General features: G+C 37.2%; 1 protein-coding gene across 1 annotated transcript in view; it reads left to right on the top strand.

Moving 5' to 3' along the window:
* LOC118741999 (protein spaetzle 4-like) overlaps window positions 1-19,258 on the top strand; it is a 32,910-nt gene extending 13,652 nt beyond the window's left edge. Inside the window, exons 2-3 of the mRNA XM_036473964.1 lie at window positions 16,529-18,342; window positions 18,445-19,258. Of these exons, the coding sequence (XP_036329857.1) occupies window positions 16,529-18,342; window positions 18,445-18,979 (2,349 nt within the window). The 3' untranslated portion in view covers window positions 18,980-19,258. The remainder of the gene's footprint in view (window positions 1-16,528; window positions 18,343-18,444) is intronic.
* Window positions 19,259-22,255: the final 2,997 nt, after the last annotated feature.

Below are 22,255 nucleotides of genomic sequence, written 5' to 3'. Positions count from 1 at the left end.
CTATCTTTTAAGTTGGAACCAACAATACACAATTAGATTAGCGTAAATAAAAACTCACATACAAAAATATGCATTTACATTAGGATACCTCAGAAAAACCCAAATGAATCATAAAATTCGATGAACTTCATTAATGCCACCAAAATGTTAATACAAACTTAATAGATCTGCACCGATATCTTGCAAAAACTTGTCAAACTTTTTCAATTTTTCAATTTTTAACCGACTACAAAAAAAGAAGAAAGACTATCAATGCATCGGAATAATGTTTTTTAGGTATGTTACCGGATAACTGTGGATCACGTAAACCGTTTTGGATTATTCTTTTCTTATCAGAAACTAGCAAATACCCGGCGTGCTACCCTGCGCCTTAAAAGTATTCCTGTGCTGTTTGATACCCGTATTGTAATATTTCATTTATTTTATCAATTTAATTTCGCACAATTTTTCAAACAGGTAACAATGCTCCTCATAAATATTTTCGGCAGTACACCTCTTCAGTTTGATCCCCACTTTGCAATATTCAATTTATCTTTTTGTCTAGACAGTCTTCGTCTGGATAAAGCAGGGCACTGGCGCAACAGATTCAGAATCGCTTCCTCCTCTTCTACATCTTGACAACTTCTACAGAAGTCATGTAATCGTGCGACTAGTCGATAGGAATGCTTGCCAATTAGGCAGTGTTCTGCTATAATAGATACTAACAAATAGATATTATCGTCACCTAAGTGTGAAAAGGAGCCAAGTCCATTTTCTGAAATTGTTCAGGAAAGGCGGAAAATCGATGTAGTTTCGTATTAGCTGCCATTCTGCAAATGCAAAATTTTGAAAAAAATGTACTTGGCACCTTTTCACCTTTGGGTAGCGTTAAGCTTCTTTAGCACCGGCCATAATTTCCTGACAGCTCTCGTAAATAAGTAGCTTGCAAGTTTATAAGGGTATTCCTATTTTATCATTTATATCCTCAAAAGGGGGTTTGGTGCCAAATCGTGCCAGTTCATCGGCCTTACAATTTTCCTCAATGTCGCAGTTTCTTTCGGAACCTGTATCACCTTTGGGCGAAATGTCTCAGCCATCTTGTTCATGGCTACCACGGAGGTTGTCGACTGCTTCATAAGTAATTTGATTGCCGCCTGGCTGTGAGTGAGTATGTAGATATCAGCTTGGGATATCATATCTCACTTAACCAGTTTTGTAACCCTGTCGAAAGTTCGCCCAAGGTTCAAGAAGCCAACTATTTTCTATCTTGACCATTTCATGGAGAGCGTTGTTGACCAAACTACCCTTGTGGTAGGCGTGCTGTGCTATATCCACCACGTGGTATCTGCCCTTATATATCAGTGAATCAGCCGCTCAATTCTTTTTATGATAAACAATGAAGCTTGCTGGCCTAAAATGCTTTCAACTTCCCAACTTTAGTGATATTTAAATATCGCGATGCACGCGCTAGAATCGATGTCTGAGTATTAACAATCACATCAGTGCAGCCTGAAAATAGCATTTCCATATAAACGTGACAATCGCAAGTTGAAGTACATACCGAAAATCCATAGGCTTTTTGATGACTAAATACACTGCCAGAATGAATCACAGTATGTTCTGTTGCAGCTGTAGTAAGAAATTATAAAGCATCGTATACATAAATGCAAACATGTGCAAAATTGTAAGTCATTTAATATTCGCACGTTTGTGTCATAAGTCTTTTGATCTACTAAATATGGGTTACATATGAATCAAAGCACTGCAAGTAAAGGATAACGGATTTTGTTGAAATTTGGTGGAGTTGTTGTGTACTAAACTTTAAGGTACATAGCCCCTTGAAAAGAGAAGAGCTCGTGGTTAGCTGCTGAGACTCGATTATTGTTATGTTATTATATTACTTTTATTTAAAAATATCTGGCAGTCACAAAAAAAAATCGGACACATATACATACATACTTTGCAAGCTGGTCACCATCGATCACTTGATATATTTTTCCGCAATTTTATATATGTTCATATGTATGTAGATAAGTGCGAACTCTTTTAATTACGTTAACCTTCTTTCAACTAACTAATGGATTAACTTTAAAGTTATTGTTCTACTTTAAAAGTTCAAAAAATTAAAATATACGTTGGTAAATATGTAAGCATTCTCCTCTACATACAACATACACATTTTACAACTGATTTCACTTAACTCATACACACTTAGATGCCACTTAACTGCCACTTAATTACTACCTGCGGCTTATACTTAACCAACCAAAACGATCATTAACGTATATCATTAGATCAACAATTTGAAAAGAGTTCAATAAGAAAGATGCTGCAAACATTTCTAATAATAACTTCGCGCTTCTTTCTTTTCCCACACAAACAACACCAACAACAACTACCTACAAGTTTTTGCTCAGAACTCCCCTTTTGGCTGGAATATGGATGGAAAAAATTTCACCATCTGTTCATTGCTTGAATTACTAAATTTGGTTAAATGTAACAAACAAGTTGCCAGTTGCATATATTGTATGTTCGCTTGTTTCGTTTGAAGTTTCTTCGCTTTACTGCTTACTACGGCACCTTATTTGTATATAAATAATTCATTTAGCAACATTGTTTCGATTGATTGGTAATTGAAGTGGTGGATGATTACGGAATGACGAAGAAGACTGGAACAGATGAGCCGTTTGGGAAAGCAATGCAACTATGTATGTATGTACTTCAATGTGTGTGTTCATATGTATACTCAAGAGCATAATTATTCGCTTTTGAGCAAAAATAAATAAAGCCATTTAAAGGGAAAAAAGAAAACTTAAAAAAAAAAAATAAATAAAATAAAGGGAATTTTATTCCACTAACAAAATATCGGTAAATATTAATATCAATGCAAATAAGGAAGTCCGATTCAATCATAGACACGAACTAATTTCGATAAATATATCGATAGAAACTCCAAAAAAAATATCGAAAAAAATTTCGATAAATGCTATATATAAAAATATCGATAATGTTCTAGTGTGTTTATAATACCGATAAATCTCTGACACTAATTTCATATCGATAACAATTTCGATATATATCGATAACAATAACAATAAATGGCAATAGCAGCGCCGATATGCATACATACAACGATAAAAAATACCGTTACATGTATATCGATAACAGTATTGGTAAATTTGTTGAAACTTTGTGGACAGAAAAAGCTATTTACAAGCCACTCTGCTCAGCCAAGTTTAGTAAGTACGCCAAGTAAAGAACACTTATGTATATATGCATGTAAGACTTGCAACTAAATATGTTTCGACGCAGGCTGCTCATTTGTGTTAACTGGACACTAGAAGATTACGGTGGACCACATTTCCCAGCTGTCAAAACAACGATCTTAGTACTGTCAAATAATATCTTCTGATGCCGACTGAGACCCACAATGTTCAGCAAACAGTTCCCTGTTGGAATGTTGTCTCATGGAGCTCCTATCAGGCACCTAATTGAAAGCAAGCTACCTCTTCCATAAATCAAAAGCACTTTACGGCTTCATCGGGAACACTTAATATCTTCAAAAACTCTTGCCACTTAAATTCCCCACCGGATAATAACCAAAACAGACCAAAGCCTCGAGTTGCTGGTGAGACCTACAAACTCCTATTCCTTGGTGAAGCATTTCTAATACTAATCTTCTATTTTCTTTTAATTTTGGCAACTTTAACAAAAGTATTTTGTTGGAAATCCCGTTCTTCCGGCGCGTCTTTTAATTTTGCCAGAGCATTTTGTCTGACTACATTGCAACTTTCCTTGTCCACAGAGCTAAAAGTGATGAGAATACGCGTATATATTTAGTATACTTTGTATGTAGAAGGAGTCGATACTGAAAGTTCTGCTTCGAGTGAAGATTTAACAACTGCTTCAGAATGCATGTTACTTGATGCTCTGAAAATATTGCTAAGGCGATTCCGCTAGGTCCTTTTCTACGGAAGTAACAACTTGGTTTAGTGCACCTCTTCTAAATACAGATCCGTTTATTCAGCACTAAACCAAATCAATACTATTTCGTTTCTTTCTCGGGGCGTACTTCCAAGACTATTTCTGGCACCGGTCTGTTGAACTATCCGTCGTTCTTAGACGCGCCTCTCGTTATGTTTATCGGATCTCGTCGTGAAAAGGTGTTCACCGAACCTTTAATTATAGCTGTAAGTGATGAGTCGAGGACTATAACTCGCAGTTTTACCCCATACAGACTAATCCGGCTCTACTCTCTACGCTTTACAGGCCTACTATTCTTATTCTGCTAAAGTCAGGCCAATGTTGACGTGCTATCTTACAAGTCGGGATCCCTGACCTAACCGCTTCATTGCATTTTTCCAGAGGAATTCCAAGTGGATATCTATTGACATTTGATTTAGAAATATATTAATACTCGTACAACCATTACAGATCACGTCCAAACAAGCTAATTATTAGCTTTATTGTTCCTATTTTCGGGAACTCAGACAAAAGGGATGAACTTCCTTTAGGTATACTAGGTAAACGAGTCTCGAAGTATGCTTTAGTATTTCGCATCACCTCGGCAAGGGCTCACTCCGCTTTAGGGACTTGAATAAGTTAAATTTTATGCAATGGAAAGATCTCGGCGCTATTCTAGAGATAAAACACCAGCAGCGCTCATGGTTAACAAACTCTACTGATGAAAGTAGAAGGAAAATCAGCTAAATATGCTAACTGTTTCAGTCATCATAAGTGGCAATGGTTTGAGGGTCTTCAGCTTTCTGGCGACGTAGACCATAAAGGACTGAACGTTAACGCGGAGAATAGCTACTTCGTACTTGCCAAACTCGAGTATAGCACGTTTTGATCAAAGCAGATTGTCCTCTGATTGAAAATCTGATCCCTCACAGCAGGTGACAGATACCGTGTTTTACGAAAGACCTGTTTATATTGCTAGAATGCTGTTAAGGCTTTGGAGGTTTATCGTTCAACGTGAGACTTTCATAAAAGTTGATTATCTATGATTACACCTTAATAAATAAGTTTCTTCGAAAGGAATATTTATAGTGAATCTTTTGAGTTAAGAGGAAACAAAAGGGCGATCAACCGTCTCCCTCTAAAAAAGAGCAAAACATTATTCGGGTGGTAAATAATTTCAATTGCTGTTTTAGGCGATCAGCAAAAGTTCCTAGACCACCCTGTTTGAATAAAAGAAGTCGGACACCTTTGGCGGGATTGTTTTCTTTGGTACAGCGCTTTTTCGCAAATTCACGACAATGCAGAATTAAAGGTCAAGTAACCATCACAGGACTCTAAAGCATTTTAACCTATTCAAATGTCACTTTTGAACAACACAGCCACTTTTTTTTTTCTATTTAAAGAAAAAAACCATTAATCCCTCTTACAAAACCTACTTATTTCAGTTTCACTATTACTTTAGTGTTCCAGGAAGATTAAAGTGTTGAAATCGAATTATTCAATCGAATTCAATTTACATATAACTTTTTGTAACAAGAAGAAAACTAGAAAACCACAAACTCTAACAAGTTTTTCATACTTTCCCTTTTTCACTGACAAAGAGAGCGCAAAGCTGTAATCCCAAGTAATTATTTTATTTCTAATTATACGTTAAGGTAAGTGCGCACGTAAATTGCAAGTGATTTACAGTTAAATTATATGCCTCATTGGTAACGCGGAGGAAAGCATAAATTGTAAAGTGAATCGAAGATAAAAAATGGCTTTACAAGTAACTTATTCAAGGAAGGTGAGAGTTGTGGGAAATATGTACATAATAGCATACTTAAGCATAGGAAAAATTTATCTTAAATTAACAAAAAATAAAAAATATTTTCAGAACGGTTAAGTATTCTTGCACCAATATGTTTTAAATTTATTGGCCTGTTAAAATTTAAAATTACACAATTTTGTTTGGAAAATTTGTCATTTTAATTTAAAATTGATTTATAGAACTGTGGATTAGAATATTCAATTGCAAATCTCTTAAAAACTTCTTCCAACGTTTCATATGCAATTATTCCTTTGCCGTATTGATCGAGACTAACGAAAAGTTATTCTTGAAATGTGAGGCATATTGCAAAGCTCAGTGTGCATCGCGCCTACCGGGGTGATCAGATCGTGTGTAATGGAACCTTGAAAGTTATCTGCCATATGCCACCGATGAATCTCTTTACTAAGGAGAATGATTTACGGAGTGGTCCTGGAGTTGAGATAACTGCGTCTATGGAAAGATCGTAGTGCAAACACAGGCATATCCTGTACTATTTGAACGATTGGCGAAAAATCAGACTACATCCCAGTAGGTATAATTAGAAAAAAAAACGAAGCCTTCTCGGAACCCTTATTTTGAAGCGGTAGTGATAGTTTCTCTACTGCTCTTTGTTTTATGAGGAATAGTCAGAACTTTAAGGCCTCCTGATTCTGCTTCCCTTAGAAGAAGAAAAAATAATGACAAAGTTGAAATAATAATGACAAAGTTCAAAGTTTAACTTTGCACCAGATACGCACCGACATGTCTACTTCGATTTTTTTCTCTACTGGCTTCCTTTGGCCACGCTCTTGAAACACCTAAGACAGAGTTGCCAAGGAAAAGGTCGCATTGAAAAAGCCCTTTCTAAAAGCGTTTATTTGGAAGCGCCACACATTTCGCCGAGAGGGTTCTTTTCTTCGGTAAATATAACGTTTCCAACAAGAAAAGAGTGAAGTGCCCTTATGAGCGCTTCGAAGCATCAATTTTTATGGACGGCGCAAAACTGGTCGCCCAAGTTGAAAAGTCTGTTCGACTACTAGATTTACTAAGTGCTTTTCAGGCAGAAGTTTTTGCTATCAGACGGGTGAGTAAAATAGTTTCACCCCAGAACAAACCTCGGCAAGCATTGCAATTTTCTTGGACAGCCAAGCGGCCATACGATGAAGGCACTTGGTTGATATCTGACAATGCTAACTTTGACTCTATGTGTTTTGCAGCCAAGTGGCATGGAGTGGAGGGTATAAATGACTCTTGAGACGCCTTATCGAAGAGTTCGGGAATAACATTCAAAGTGTAGAGGCAGCTGGTTGGTATACGCCATCGATGGAGCCCTTACTGCAGATTTGTTTAGCGTCAGTAATTCTTCAGTTCGACTCTTATTTAGGCTCGACCATAAGGATATTGAAATCTCACAGTTGTCACGATGGATCCATAGCTTTAGCTTTCCGCTACGATAATTTCCATTCCCTTCCATTTTGCTATATCCAGGGACACAAGAGAGTGAGGATTCGACGACACTCTGTGAAACCAGCGATGCACAAATATTTCGATCTCCGCCTGAAAGGCACTGCAGGTCCTTGAATTATAGACCCTATTCGACTGCTGTTCCTATCCTTAAGTCATGCTGGGATTTTAGTCTTAAGGTAACCAAAACTTTTCCAACTAACGAAGGTTGGGAAGGCAACCTACATTCGGTAAATGATGGTATTTTCCACTATAGCGATACACTAGGAAGGTTGGGAAGTTTTGGGTACCTTAAGACTAAAATCCCAGCATGACTGGAGGTAGTCAGTTTCGACATCTAAGTCGGCCTTGATTCCGTTACATCAACACTATTCATTACCTTCAAGGCCGCTGCGTGTCCGTAATTCGTTTGCTTCTACAATTTTGATTCCCTTAGTCTTATGGCCCCTTTCTCGGCTGCACCTGTTACTAATATTTACTTGTGGTAGACCCCAGTTTTCCCGCAAGCTCTTTTAGCGGATAGTACGCTTATATGCCTATCGTTGCCTTTTCCTCTACGTGGCATCCTAGCCCATTTTCTTTGGCCCAGCTGGAAACTGTCGCACTTCCATCAGCTCACTAATTGTTGGCAAGAGTTTGCCGAAAATTAGTTTAATCAAGTCATCTACTCGCTACCTGCCTTCGCTCTCCTAACCTTAAAGTTTTCTTACAGTTAATTTAACAACCAGAGCCACACCAGGGGATAAGACCGCTTCCTGCAGAGTTCCTCTTCAAATCATGGACTATGTGCCTAAAGCTACGTTGATTAGTCTGCTATTCGGCATCGAGTCGATCCATGCCACTATATAAAGATGGATTTCGTGCCCCTCCAGAGCCCTACTAATAGCCTCCCGTTTCGACATTGTTGATACCGCCCTCAACATCTAAGACTTTTCTAGGGTATATTCCCCGTATTCCAGTGACCTTTCAGTAGTACCGACCACTTCGAGGAGAGCGCTATCGACCGATCTCCCCTTACGATAGGCATGCTGCGCTATGTCCATTGTGTGGATGGAAGTAGCTCCGAATGAGCGATTAGGTTTTATGAAGCGTGCTACCCATCTGATCCATTCATCCCTACAACTAGGAAGAAAAGGAGTTTCAACAGTGAATTGCGGTGATATGGCGACACCACGAGGAGGCAAGTGCACTAGGACGCAGTTATGTATGTATCTTTTGTCTAAACGGCTATTTAACTTAAAACTTTTCTGCGTTTCCAACTAAATATTATTCTATTACAATTTCTAAAGAATTTTACTATGCTTCTACACTTATCGTACAATGCTTTTACTACCGCGGTTCATTAAGGCGCACATTGTTGCAAAACGAAGAAGTCAACAGTAGTTGTTTCTGAGTTTGTTTTTCGCTATTTTAACAATGACCCATTTACTGGAACAAGTAAAAATACATGCATACATTTAGACAAACACATTAACATATGTATATCTGTTGTATGGGAAAGAAACAGTTGTTATTAAGTCAAACAGGCAACAAAATGCGAATTTTGTTCACTGACAAATACCTGACACTGTACATAGCTACATGCATGCAAACAAATATATACACGTCTGCTTATGTTTTCCTCTAGAGCCCCAAGATTAATCCAAAGCCATAGCAAATTACATTTGTCAAGTAAAATTTTGTTATCTTAACTGCTTTTGTAGTAATAAATTTAAACAGGCAGCCTTTTTAAGTTAAAGGAATAGTTCACTGGAGTCATAACCCATATATGATGAAAGTAGTTTGCCCTCATCCGATTTGTTGAGTCTATGAGACTCCACCTATAGACAATTTTCACATTTTCCCTTTTAACCTACTTCGAAATATTTTCAACCTAAAACCTTCTTAATCCACTTTCGTCTGACAACCAAATGGTAATAAACATTTCAACTACCTAATTCCTTTAATTAGTTTAGTAATAAAGGTTTTTAAAACCATTTTATTGAATGAATTTAATTAAATGCAGTTTTTCGAACAGATGGCAACCCTCTTCAAATATTTTCTAACTACAACCTTTCTACACCTCTTCCACTCGTCCATATGTGTTTTAATTACTTCATGCCCTCAATTCAAGTTGAATTTGATTTTTTTAAACAGGTGGCAACACTCCTTGTTTGTAAATTAAGCCTTTTCAAACTCATTTGAATTGGTGCCCACATTGTAATAATTCATTTAGCTTATTAAATAATTTGACTTTAACTTTTTAAACTGACAGCAACCCTCTTAAACGTATTTTAAATATTTTTTTTCTGACACCCATAATGTAATACATATTTCAATCACCTAATTCCTTTAATCCATGTATTTTGGAAACAATTTCCAAGCATTTAGTTTGGAAGTAAAGCCTTTTCGTTGTTACCCATATTTTAATAATTTATTTAACTTAATTGGATTTAATTTTTTTAATAGTTGGCAACCACTTTCTTCTTCTTTTCGAAACAAACACGTAGGTTTGCGTCTATCTACAACCGGAACGCGACAACATAGAGTTTACTTGTAACAAACTTTCAGCAACTTTATTTTAACAATTGCCACGGTCACAGATATCACATATAAATTTTGGTCCCGACTGGAGATGGTAAAGGCGTGTCGCACAGGGGCCAAAGTTCACATTCATCTATGGAGATTAAAAACTTATAATTATTATTTTTTTTTTCATCTAATACCCAAAATCGATACTATCATAGTCAAAGATATCACCTATAAATTTTGGTCCCGATTGGAGTCGGTTAAAAGTCGGAAAAGTAAGGAAGATAACAGAACGACTAAATCCTTCATGCCGAAAATTTTAACAACGAGAACTGAAGAACTACTTCACTGTAATAGACACGGTAAGAATTGTTAAAGGCCCTTTTGCCGGCCCTTTTGCCATACTGTCATTTGCATTTAAGCCTTGGGGTCAGGCAAAAAAAAAAATACAGCGGTACACTCCAAGCATATTTTCAGGAAGCTTAAGTGAAATTCCTATTTTTGACATTTTTACAATCTTCCATAGAAATATTACCAACATTCCATTTCGTTGACTGTTTGATGGTTTCTTTTCTTGTTGTACTAGTATCCTAAAAAAATATATATATGTATGGATTTACGAATGTCTACAAACATACAGGCAAACACAATTCACTACTATCACAATATACATAAATCAAAAATCTAATAAAAAACCAAATCGAATCATAAAACACAAACTATTTAACAGGTGAATTGAGCAGATAGACAAGTAAACACTTTTCATTTCCATATAATAAAATTATAATCAACATAAGTCAAGTGGGAAAATAAAAAGCGATTAGCATAATTGCGACAGTGTTATTATACAAACAAGCACATACACGTATAAACAAGCATAAATAAAAAGCTTGATTAAAGCTGAACAACGCATATTACCTAACACTTTTACTAGCAATTGGAATGAAGTGGCATTTAGCCGGTTATGAGGGCTTTTACACGCATTTTGCTACATGCATAAAATTATGTACCAACATTAAGGCGGGTCAATTTGTAGATATGGGAGATTTTTTCGACTATGCGCGTTTAGCACAGAAGGATTCTACGTGTAATTCTAAGCAAATATGCCGAATAAACCATTTTTATAAAATAGAATAGGAGCTCGCTAAACTGCGAAAATATGTTTCTTAGCATTTTACTGTAGTGTCGTAAAGAAGTGATTAAATTTTGTAAAAAAAAACAAGCTATAGGAGGGGGTTTTTGGTATGAGGAATCTATTTCCGCACTTATCTTTTTCTCAAAACTTCCACCAGACGACGCAACAGTGAAAATTTTCACATTAGGGTGGCCCAAAAAAAATGTAAAATGTTAATCTCTCACCTCCTGGGATTTTTCTAAATGGAAATAAATAATACAAGCATATTTTTGTTAAAAAAAAAAATTATATTTAGAACTGCCTCAAAAGCCCATGCCGCTTTTCCATGTATTTGATATGGGAAAAGACGCTGTTTCCTAGAAATTGTATAGAATTCTTGAAAATCAATATTTTTCGAACGAAAAACTTCTTCTTTCTCTTCAGGAGACTCCCAATAATGATATCCAGTTGTTTATTTTACCATTTTTAAATACTAACGATTTTTATGGGTGCCCGCATTGCATTTTTTTAGGATTCTGGGCGGACCTACAAATAAAATCAAAAATTCTATATCACTTCTACTAAAAAGTGTTTTTCTCCATATAAAAAAAAAAAAACGTGGAAAACTCCTTGGGCTTTGAGGCAGTTCTAAATATCTTTTTTAATAATAAAATGCGGGTATGCTTTTTTTCTATTTAGAAAAATCCTAGAGGTACATATATGCTCTACATTTCAAACATTTTTTTCCCGCATGTCCATTTGTCCACCACCCTAATTTACATATTTACGAGTATGTAAATTAAATATGCTTATGCATTGCCTGCACGTAAGAGTTATGTTACGAATTATGCGCTTTTTTAAGCTGATGATTGAGTGTTTGTGTTGGCTTAGGAGCTGCATATATGCAGGTAGCATTAATTATGTGCTATTGGGAATAAATTGAAAATTTGCATGGAATCATTTAAGGCCCTAAGAAAGTACTTTTTAAATGCTAAATGCTACTAAATGTTAGGGTTTCAAAAGTGAGGTGTCAAATTACAGGGCTTGGCCTGCAGTTGTGCCATAAAGTTTTATTTTTTTTTTTTGCAGAGGTTACCATTATTACAATACGGGTACCAAACAAAATTTTGCCATGTGCTTTTCGCTGAAAATTTATAATAACTAAAATAATTCCACTACAACCGTGTTCGAGATTTTCAGTAGCTTCATGAAAATCAATTCTAAGCAGTTTTGGCTATTAAGCCTACAAAAAAAATTATTTCTAATACCTTCAAAACCTTTCTTTCAAAAATGGCTATCTCTTGGCCGGTAATCTACAAATGTAGACACCATCTAAGGGAGTGGGACAGTCAATTTTAGCCAGACAAAAATCAACATACTCACGAAATTAGCGGCCAAATATAGTAAAACTGCGTTTTTAGTTTTTCTCTCTGACGTCAGGATTTTTTTTAAAGGATTTTGAAATTTTAAGGATATGATAAATTAAAAAATTATTTAAAAAATTCGGTGCAATGTAGATTAAAAATATGGATGCCAAATACAAGAGAAAAATGTGCAAAATTTAAAGAACATTAAATGTTTTGGTACAAAGGTTGAAAAGGCATGGAAATTGTCCTTTTAACTTTACTAGTTTATAAACTATAGGATAAACATTTTTTTAAAAGGACATTTTCAATACATATTCGTCCTTGTGCACCTAAAAATTTAATGTTTTTCAATTCTAAAAAATTTTCTCTCTTTTCTCTACATCGCACTGAATTTTTTTTTTTTTTAATTTTTTTGAATTTTTCATTAGAGCCATCGACTAACTGCCAGAGATACTGTCTTCACCCCATATAAAACGTGCAATTTCAGGAATTTATGACGGCTTTATTCAAATGAAAATTAAAAATGCAAATACATACTTATACACACACAGTACTTCTGTTTTCAAATCGTCAATTACCTCAAGGGCCTTGAAGTGGAACGGATAGCAAAGAATCCTAGCCTATAATTTTTATTTCAACACTTTCACTGCGCACACGTTTGAACTATTGTTGAGGGTGAAGCGTAAATCCGCCACTTAATCAGTCACTTTACCAACCTTGCACTTTTGAAAAGCTTTCACTACATTTAGAGGGCAATGGCATATAAGTATGCAGCGCATGCGCAGTAATACCAAACATATTTTTTTATGTAAATCTGCCAAGTTACAAGCATTAAATATGCATGTTCGATTGAAAATATTGTGGCGAGAGCTGTGAATAGTGTCGATATGAAAAGGAAAAGTGAGACCATAAATAACCATTTACCATAAATAATGTTTTGATTAATTTATTTGGAAATCAAAATTTAAATTTTTTGGATTTTTGGTGTAATAAATACGCTAATGAAAACGGTGTTAAGGCTTAATTACAATTTTCATGATTTAAAAAGGCAACGTAACCACATCGGAATGTGAATAGCGTTTTGGAAACATAAGTGAGTGATGAGCATATCCAAAGCAAAGCTATTCGTTCGATACATCAAGAGTGACTCTGTATAAACAAATTTTTATATATTCGGGAACAGGATGGTTTGGATTATTAGTGAACCCTAACTAAATCTAACTTTATGTAACTGAACTCAAGGCCCGTTTAGATTTGAATTATGTACCAGAAAATAACTTATTTTCATAGGAATAATGGGATGAATATAATGAGCATACTTCAAAGCGATATTTCACATATCTTCTCATTATGCGCATCTATTTGATCACCTTCCCACAACTTTTACTACAAAATCGGTAAATTGCAGCAGTTGCAGCATACACGGCCCACCGCATACAGCCATAATTACAACTTTTACCGTCATTTTGCCGCCAAAGAAGCGGTGTATGCGCTTACATAGTACATAAATAGAAGACAAAAAGTGGCAATATGGGCGCAGACAAAGTAAAAGCTAGAAGCAAAGAACAGCAATAATGTTAATGGCATACACCGTTTTCCCAAGATTCTGTTGATTTTATTTTATTTTTATTTTTTTCATTCTTCAATTTTTTCACATTTCACTTAACCACAAGTGAAACCAACCTGCTCTTGGTGGCGGAGACAACGTGCAGTACGAGTTGTACTATGTACCTGTCTGTCTGATAATGTCGGCTAATGTCTGCCCACCCAGTCATGCGACTCAAACAGCAGCCCAGCATAGCTGAGTTGGTGTTGGTGGTGCTTGCAGCCGGTGATAGTAAGATGATGATTGCAGCGGGTTGGATATGCTTGATCGGTTGGTATTGTTTGTTGTTAGTTGCTCGGTTGATTGACGCATTTCTCTTTTCATTTGGCATCTTTTTCTTTTTTTTGTTGTTCATTTCGTTTTTCATGAGCTTCAGTGCAATGCCATTATATCTAAGTATACATATACATACATAGTATATATGCACATACATATGTATGTATGTAACCACAAATTTACGCTAGCTGGTATGCTGCTGCTAGTAGCGCGTTTACTTTCAGTTTGATTTGTGTTAACCCACATAAGCTCACTTGATCGATAGCTGGTCATAAAAAGTCTGGATTTTCCACATATTTTTTGCATTTTTAAATTAAAGAGTCGGAAAAAAATCACGTATATATGTAGATATGTATGTACATATATCTATGAAAAGCTGAACAAAGTGATGAAAAATATAGGTTTCCAAATTTTATAAATCGGAAATTTGCAAACAAGAACGCTAACGATTTTGATTAAATTTTGTACATAGATAGTGTTTTGGATTTTAAGATTATCTGAATAGGCACTATCACCGAGAAGACTCGTATAAGGTTGCCACCTATTCGAAATTAGTTACAAATTAATTAAAACATCATAATATGTTTATCAAATGGCAGCTACTTTAAAGGTCCTTAATTCAAAAATATTTTTGATAGGGTTGCCACCTATTTTGAAATTCATATTTATTTAATTTTTGGTTTAGAAAAAGAGGTACAATATTGCTATTCATGGGTACCAAGAGAAGGTTCTTAAACAATGCTTTCCTTATATACAAAATGGTATCTGTTAGGATAATAGTGTAAGGTTGCCACTTATTTTCGATTCTACACAATTTATCTAAAACATCGCAATATGGATATCAAATGAAAGGTATTGTTGAGAGCCTTGGTCTGAATTTTTTTTTTATTTTATTAATTTCAATCAGCATTTTTTTATGTATACACAGTACATATACGCTCAAGATATGTACCATTCGTTCCAGCGTATTTCGGAATAGGGTTGCTACCTAAATTTGGAGTAAGAAATTTACTTAATAGATATCGAAATCCAATTTTTTCCAAAATATTTTTTTAAAGCTATCCAAATCTTGAAAACTTTAAAAATGTATGTATATGCACTCCGGGAAAAGCTCGGTCAACCTGGTACTGTGTTATTAAATAAAAAGTAGAAGAAAATAGTAATTCACTGACTAGGGCGGGGAACCATCCCCTATCCCCCCTGGATACGCCATTGTTCCGGCGTAAAAATACGATATATTGGATTAATCGTAAAAGTTGAGATGATTTCACCACATCATACTCTGAACAGCTGCGAATTGATATTTAGTCTCACAGCGATCATTTCCATCAGCAAAGTCTTGTCAAAACAGCCAGCATAATTTGCAGTTGCGACCACCTTTTCCCAGGAAATAATGCAGCAGCAGATAATAAACTGGTTTTCACAGAGCACCCACAGAGCTGACAAGAGGCCCATCTGTCCAAGAGTAGTCCATATGTTGTCCAAGATATTCCTATTCTCTTTTTCACCGAAATAGACTCCGGATAAAACATCCCTGTGGTCTGGTGCAGCCTAACGCTGTTTGGCTCCAGTCTATGTGCAGTGATCCGCGTTATCCAGGATAATCTCGAAGCGTGCACGAATACTTAAGTGTCGCAATCCAGAGTTGACCAGCACACAGTACCCCGACGCCTCTCTGCAGCCCTTTCTGTCACGACTGTCCCGATCCCGAATCCCGAAAATTCTTAAAATCCCGCAGTAGTTTCAAAAATCCCTATGTAGTTCCGACAATCCCGAAATACTCCCGGAAACTCCAAAGTAGTCTCGAACATCCCGTTGTTCCCGAAATTGTCCAAAGTGCCGAAAATCGAGCAATAATCCAAAAGACCCGAAGTAGTAGCGAAATTCTGTAGTTTTATGCTGAATAAATAATATTTAGAATTTAATCAAATCATACAATTCACCGTTCCCAAATCGAAGGCTTCTCCTGAGTCTAGGTTGCATGGAAAATAGGCATCAAGGGGAAGTATAAGCCCATTCCTCGCTGCTCATAGTACTTAAATATTCCAAGAGAAGCGGAATCGCCGCAAGAATGCGTCTTTATGGGAGTATTCATTACATACTTCTACGCTTTTGCAGAAGACCTGCTAAGAATACTTCTTAGCTTTCTAGATCTCGGTTGTACAGATATCACTTGCGCAGTTTTATAAATTTCCCAATCCAAGGTTGTATTGGTACTAAACGAAGAAAGTTTAGGCTAGATTAGTTTAGGTTTACGAATGTACGGCCTACAGAGAGCAAGGTTAGATGTTGTGAATCGATTTCTACCTCCATCTCAACTCATTTATTGCTTACAAATTTCTTTGACTAAACTTAAACGCCATGCTTAAATTTCCTTAAGCTGGAGCGTGGGAACTTTGACAGTAGGATGCTTCGCCATATACTCGTATTTGTCAGCATTAACAATTTCATTTCATTTTCAGATAAATTTCCTCTTCCTTTTGCTACTCATCACCACAATCATTCGTCCAATTGACGGTTTCGGTTTCGATTCCGCCAATTCATGCACCATACACACACCGAAACTTTCGCGTCGTGGACGAGCGCAAATACTCGCCGCCATACCTTGCGACCTAACGCGGCAAGCCTACTGTCATCTACCCGGCTCTGCATATCCGTGGCATGCAGTACGTCGATTCGTACACGAAAATCATGGACTCATGAAGCGCATGTACGGCGATGTGCGACATATTTCGGTGCTGCGCGACGAGATACTCTACAATGAGATCGATGTTGATGATGTTGAAGATGCTGCAGAACGTTATTCGAAAGAGCCGCATAGAGCGCGTGCGGCTAAGTATATGCATGCGGAGGGAGAAGAATATGCAGGTAATAAAAACAAAGATGTGCTATTGGAACCACATTTTCGGCCGGTTTCTACAACGACGACGACAACGACGGCAATACCGGAAGTGGGAAAAGAAGCGAACATACAGGGGCCTAGTGAAAAGGTGGAAGCCAAGATGGATGAGGGGCAGCCTTTGAAACCTACGCATAGACGAAGAACAAATATGAGCTTCAATGGAGGCGGGCATAGACGGCGCATTAATGTCTATGTTAATCGTAATAGACCAACACATTCCTCTCTACGACGACGCACAACTAAAATCACCACCACGACAACGACTACGGAGGAACCGAAATTGTCGGGAGAAAACACTGGCGCGACTAGTGAAACGGTGCTGCATGAAGAAACCATACTCGAAATACCCGAAGACGATGGTAATCTCGCCTCGAATAGCGTTTACGAAATACCCACCTCACCGGCAATGACGCTGCACATGGGTGACAATATACAAATAATTGAATCACCAAAGCTCGGGCAGCTGCAGAAACCACTAACTGAACATAGAAATAATTCCGAGTCTGCAACCATCTCCACAACACTCAAGGTGGTTACCACACCCACAACTGCATTAGGAACTGCACACAATGAAGCGCCCGACTCACCGGCGCCCGTCGCACCCACACCTCTACAACAAAATCCAGCATACCATACGGAACAACAACGGCCTGCACAGCAACAGCCAACGCATAATCTCAAATTGCAACAAGTGAATGGACTACAGCCAATATTTGTTGCGGGCGATGGAAAAGAAAGTGTGACTTTAAAATCAAAACCGGCCAATGAAAGTGAACGTACTCAAAGTGCCACAACGCTTGCTCCCAAGCTAGACAGCAGTACATCAGCTCAGCAGTCGAACACAGCCGCCGCTGATGATGCAGACATCACAACGGACGCCGATAATGGGACAACGCAATCAAACGGCGGCGGCGCAACTAGTGCAGACATAAACGCGCCGACAGCTCCAACAGCTGCAACTGCAGTGGCCACAGACCCATTCGCGGCATTAGCAGCACACCTTAGCAACCAACAGCACGCTTTTGATGCGAATAAAGCCGATTTGCCGCCCGTTACAGTGTTGAGCGAGCAAGCGGTTGTGCCAACAACAGCCGCCACGAAATTCACCTCAACACAGGCAGAGTTATCTGCGGCAGCTAAACCTACAATAGCGTCAAGCACTGCAACAACCACCGACGCGAAGGAGGAACAAGCTCATGTTGAACAGATTGCTGGCGAGAAATTTCAAAGACCACAATCGGCGCCGGCACAGACAACACCGTCCGCGGCTGCTGCTGCTGCTGCTGCGTCTACAAAACCGGTGCTGCGCGACGGCCAGTTATATCAAGATGCGCTTAAACAGGAAGTGAAGGTCGGTCCCAATATGCGTGGCATGTAAGTGGTAGAGAATAAGAGATTGCATTAGCAAGGAAATTAAACAAGCTTAAGCTTTACAATCACATCTTGATTCCTTTCTCCCTTTTTTTCTCTTTCCAGCAACGCCTGTCCCGTTAAGGAGGAGGTGGTTGCACCATTTTGGGCCAACAATACCCGCGGCGAAGTGCTCGCCCTGCTCAATGTCTATCCTTTCGAGCAGTACGTGCACTGGGAGAAGTGCACACAGGAAAATCGTCAGATGTACTGTCGCGACGGTTGCCGCTGCGAACAGCAATATCGCCTACATCGTTTACTCGCCTACGATCCGCACAACGAATGCCGTGGCATTTTCTCCGATTGGTTTCGTTTCCCGTCTTGTTGCATTTGCAAATGCTATGGCATGCCAATGGAGTTTCGTGCCACATCACGTAGTCCTCGTTCCGAGCGTATGGATGATTTTGAGACGGGAGTGGAAGAGACGGATTTTGATGATGATGGCACTGTGAGTGACGAAGAGTTCGTGGAATCGTCAGAGGAGCAGCGATCGCGGCATCCTATAGATGTTGCGGAGCAACTAGTACGACAGGCGATCTACGAACATGCTACTGAAGACTGGTATCGACCTAAAGAGGAATTTGATATTTACGAAGGTTAATAATGTGATGAGAGTGAAGTAAGTGATTGGAGGAAGTGGAGATGTAAGCTATCTTGCATCTTTTTTGCATTTGAAATCATAAACTGGCGCTATGCTGAAGAGACTTACATATAAAGTGAAGCGTGTTCAGTTAAAAGTACAGAGGCTTTGCGATTACGAATACACTTTAGAGAGATTAGAAAGATGCGCGAAAGAAAGTGGCAAGGCTACCAGTTCAATAACAACATTTTGTTACTCGGAGAAATTTATAATAAGTAGTATACAATTGTCTTCAAATTAAAAAAGGTCATTACTCTAGCGGCAAAAATTGTGCATTTTGAAATTATAATTAGTTTATAGTGGGCCACAAAGCTCCGACGATTTCGTAGCTTAACTGGCAAAGTGAGCCCTTTTTCGAGGAAGATAGAAGTCCTGGTGCTAAATTGTAAGCGTCCGTCCAAAGATTCAAACTCGGCAGTGAGGTTGATAACTACGTGCATATGTAGTAGTGGGCAAGTCTTAATGTTTTCTTACCTTTTAATGCGTAAACATCTTAGCCCTTCGGTATGGGCAAAATTTGCGTTAACCCAGCAAAAAATTTGTAACTGCTTCTTGTGTAACCCAGAAAAAATCTGTTATTGCTTCTTGTGTGTACAAATAAATATTTAAGGACTAGTTCAGGACTATTTCAAGATCATTTCGAGCCTTGTTCACGACTTGTTTAGGACCATTTCGCGACTAGTCCGGGATAATTTTGGAACAGTTTCAGGACGTGTTCAGGACTATTTCGAGACTAGTTCGGGATCATTTCGGAGCCATTCAGGTTCATTTCGGGACTATTTATGAACCATTTCGAGATTAGTTCAAGGCAATTTCAGGCGCATTTAGAGATTAATTGAGGACCATTTTTGAACAAGTTCGAAAGCAGTTTGGGACTAATAAGAGAAAATTTCGGAACCGTTTCAAGACTTGTCGGAGATAATTTCGGGACATGACTTTTTCGACCGTTATGAAGTCTTTTCAGGACTATTCGGGGAACTAAGTAGGAACATTTCGGGAGTTTTTCAGGACTATTTCAAGACCCTTTCGGAGCTTTTCGAGATTAGCTCAGGACCATTTGCGACAAGTTCTTTTCAAAACCAGATTAGTTCAAAACCATTTTGGAACTAGTTCAGGACCACTTTGTGACTAGCTTTTATTTTATCTTTACTTTTATCTTTATATTGATTATTATCTTTATCTCTTTATTTCAATTTTTTTATTTCTTCTTCTTCGTCTTCATCTTCATATTCATCTTAATCTTTAGCTTCAGCTTTAACTTTATCTTTATTTCTGCCTTTGCATTTATCCTTTTTGCTTCATCTTTCTCTTCAACTTCGCCTTCAATCTTCATCTTCCTGGTCATCTCTTATCACCACCTTCATTTTTACCTTTATATTCTTGATCATAGATAAATATATATTTTTATCTTTATTGTTATCTTCGTGTTTATTTTTATTATTCCCTTTTTTACCTTTATTGTTATCTTTATCTCTTTCTTTAACTTTATCTTTATTTTTTTAGCTTTATCTTTATCTCTATCTTTATACTCCTTTTCATCTTCTTCTTCGTCTTCATTTTAAACTTAATCTTTATCTTGAACTTTTATTTTATCTTTACATTTATCTTTATCTATTTATTTGTCTTCATCTTTATCTTCATGTTCCTGTTCAATTTCGTCTTCAATCTTCATCTTCCTCGTCATCTCTTATTCCCTACCTTCATCTTTACTTTCATATTCTTTATCTTAATCTTTATAGTTGAATATGTCTTTATTATTAGCTTCATCTTTACTGTCACTTTTTTATTGTTGTCTCTATCTAAATTTATATCTCTATCTCTTTCCTCGTCTTTATTTGTACCTGTATCTTTATCTTTTCCTATATTTATCTATTTTTTCATCTTAATCTTCGCTTTAATCTTTATCCTTATCTTTATCTTTATCTCAGCTTTAACTTTATCTTTATCTTTATCTTCATATTCCTCTGTATCATCATCTTCCTCTTCATCTTCGCCTTCAGTCTTCAATCTTCATCTTTTTCTTCATCATCTTCGTCATCTTTCTCCTCATCTTTATCTCTTATCCACACCTTCATATTCACCATGATATTATTCAAATTCATCTTCATCTTCTCCTTAATCCCAATCTTAATCTTAACCTTTTTTATTAGGGGTATTCTCGAAGTCTTGCACGATGCACGGATTGCACGAAATGCAAAAATACTATTCCTAATTTCGAACAGTACGAGAGCACCCCATTGCAAAGTAGTAGAATGCATGGGTAGCAAACAGCGTAATTATGTATCAAATACAATAACAAGAGACAGCAGAAAAAAATGAAGTGAGCGAGATGAGAGGAATGAGAGAAATATGTAGCAATTCCAACAACAAAACAACTATCACAGGGTCGCATATATCTTGCTATGCTATTTTGCAAAATATATACATGGGTTTCGACATTGCATATTTTGCAGCGATAGGAAATGTCGTTTCCCATGTATTTTGTTGTTGTGTGTTTGTACGTTATGCAATCCATGCAATCCGTGCTACGTGCAATGGCTTTGCAAGATTTGGAGAATACCCCTATTGCCTTTTTTCATCTCATTGCCTTTGACAGCATCTTTGCCATTGTCTTTATCTTTGCCCTGTCCTTGTTTTTGATTTTGTCTTGCTCTTTCCCCGCCCTCAGTGGCGTTCAACGCAGCCATTTTTTTGTCCACGACTCGAAGTAGACCGATGACAATTTTCATCATCAAAAATTATGGGCGAAGCTGACTTACAAATATATTAATGTCTGTCTTTCAAGTTATAAGGGGAGTTTTCAAAATTTTAATGAGATGTAACCGCTAAAGCGATTTTTCATTGTATATAAATCTGGCGAGACGGTAGAAAAATAAAGTGGACTCTGTACTGCAAAGACCGCTACGTCATATTTTGATCCACTAGGGGAAATGACCGCAGCACTGCTGTTTGAAAGTCTTTGTTGAAGTCGTCGGAGATTGTGGGCCCTAGCGAGAACCCTAACGCAGACACACTGTCAATATTAAAAAAAAAAAACAAAGTTACTCAACTTCTTTATGCAATGCGGCTCACGTTTCTCTTACTCTGTCAGTAGTTCCAGAGTATGATTTGTTTTAATTATTTTTTAGCGCAAGTTTTTTGTAATATTTACGCACTTTAGTACTATTTTTACTATAATTTTAATAAATGTATGTTTAAACATAACAATTTTTGTTGCAACTAGTCGAAATTTTTGTT

Source organism: Rhagoletis pomonella, unplaced genomic scaffold (assembly GCF_013731165.1).
Source record: "Rhagoletis pomonella isolate Grant_MI unplaced genomic scaffold, Rhpom_1.0 Rhpom_scaffold_00006, whole genome shotgun sequence".
Lineage (NCBI taxonomy): Eukaryota > Metazoa > Arthropoda > Insecta > Diptera > Tephritidae > Rhagoletis > Rhagoletis pomonella.
The sequence above is the reverse complement of the archived record's forward strand: the minus strand, read 5'-3'. Positions and strand labels throughout refer to the sequence as shown.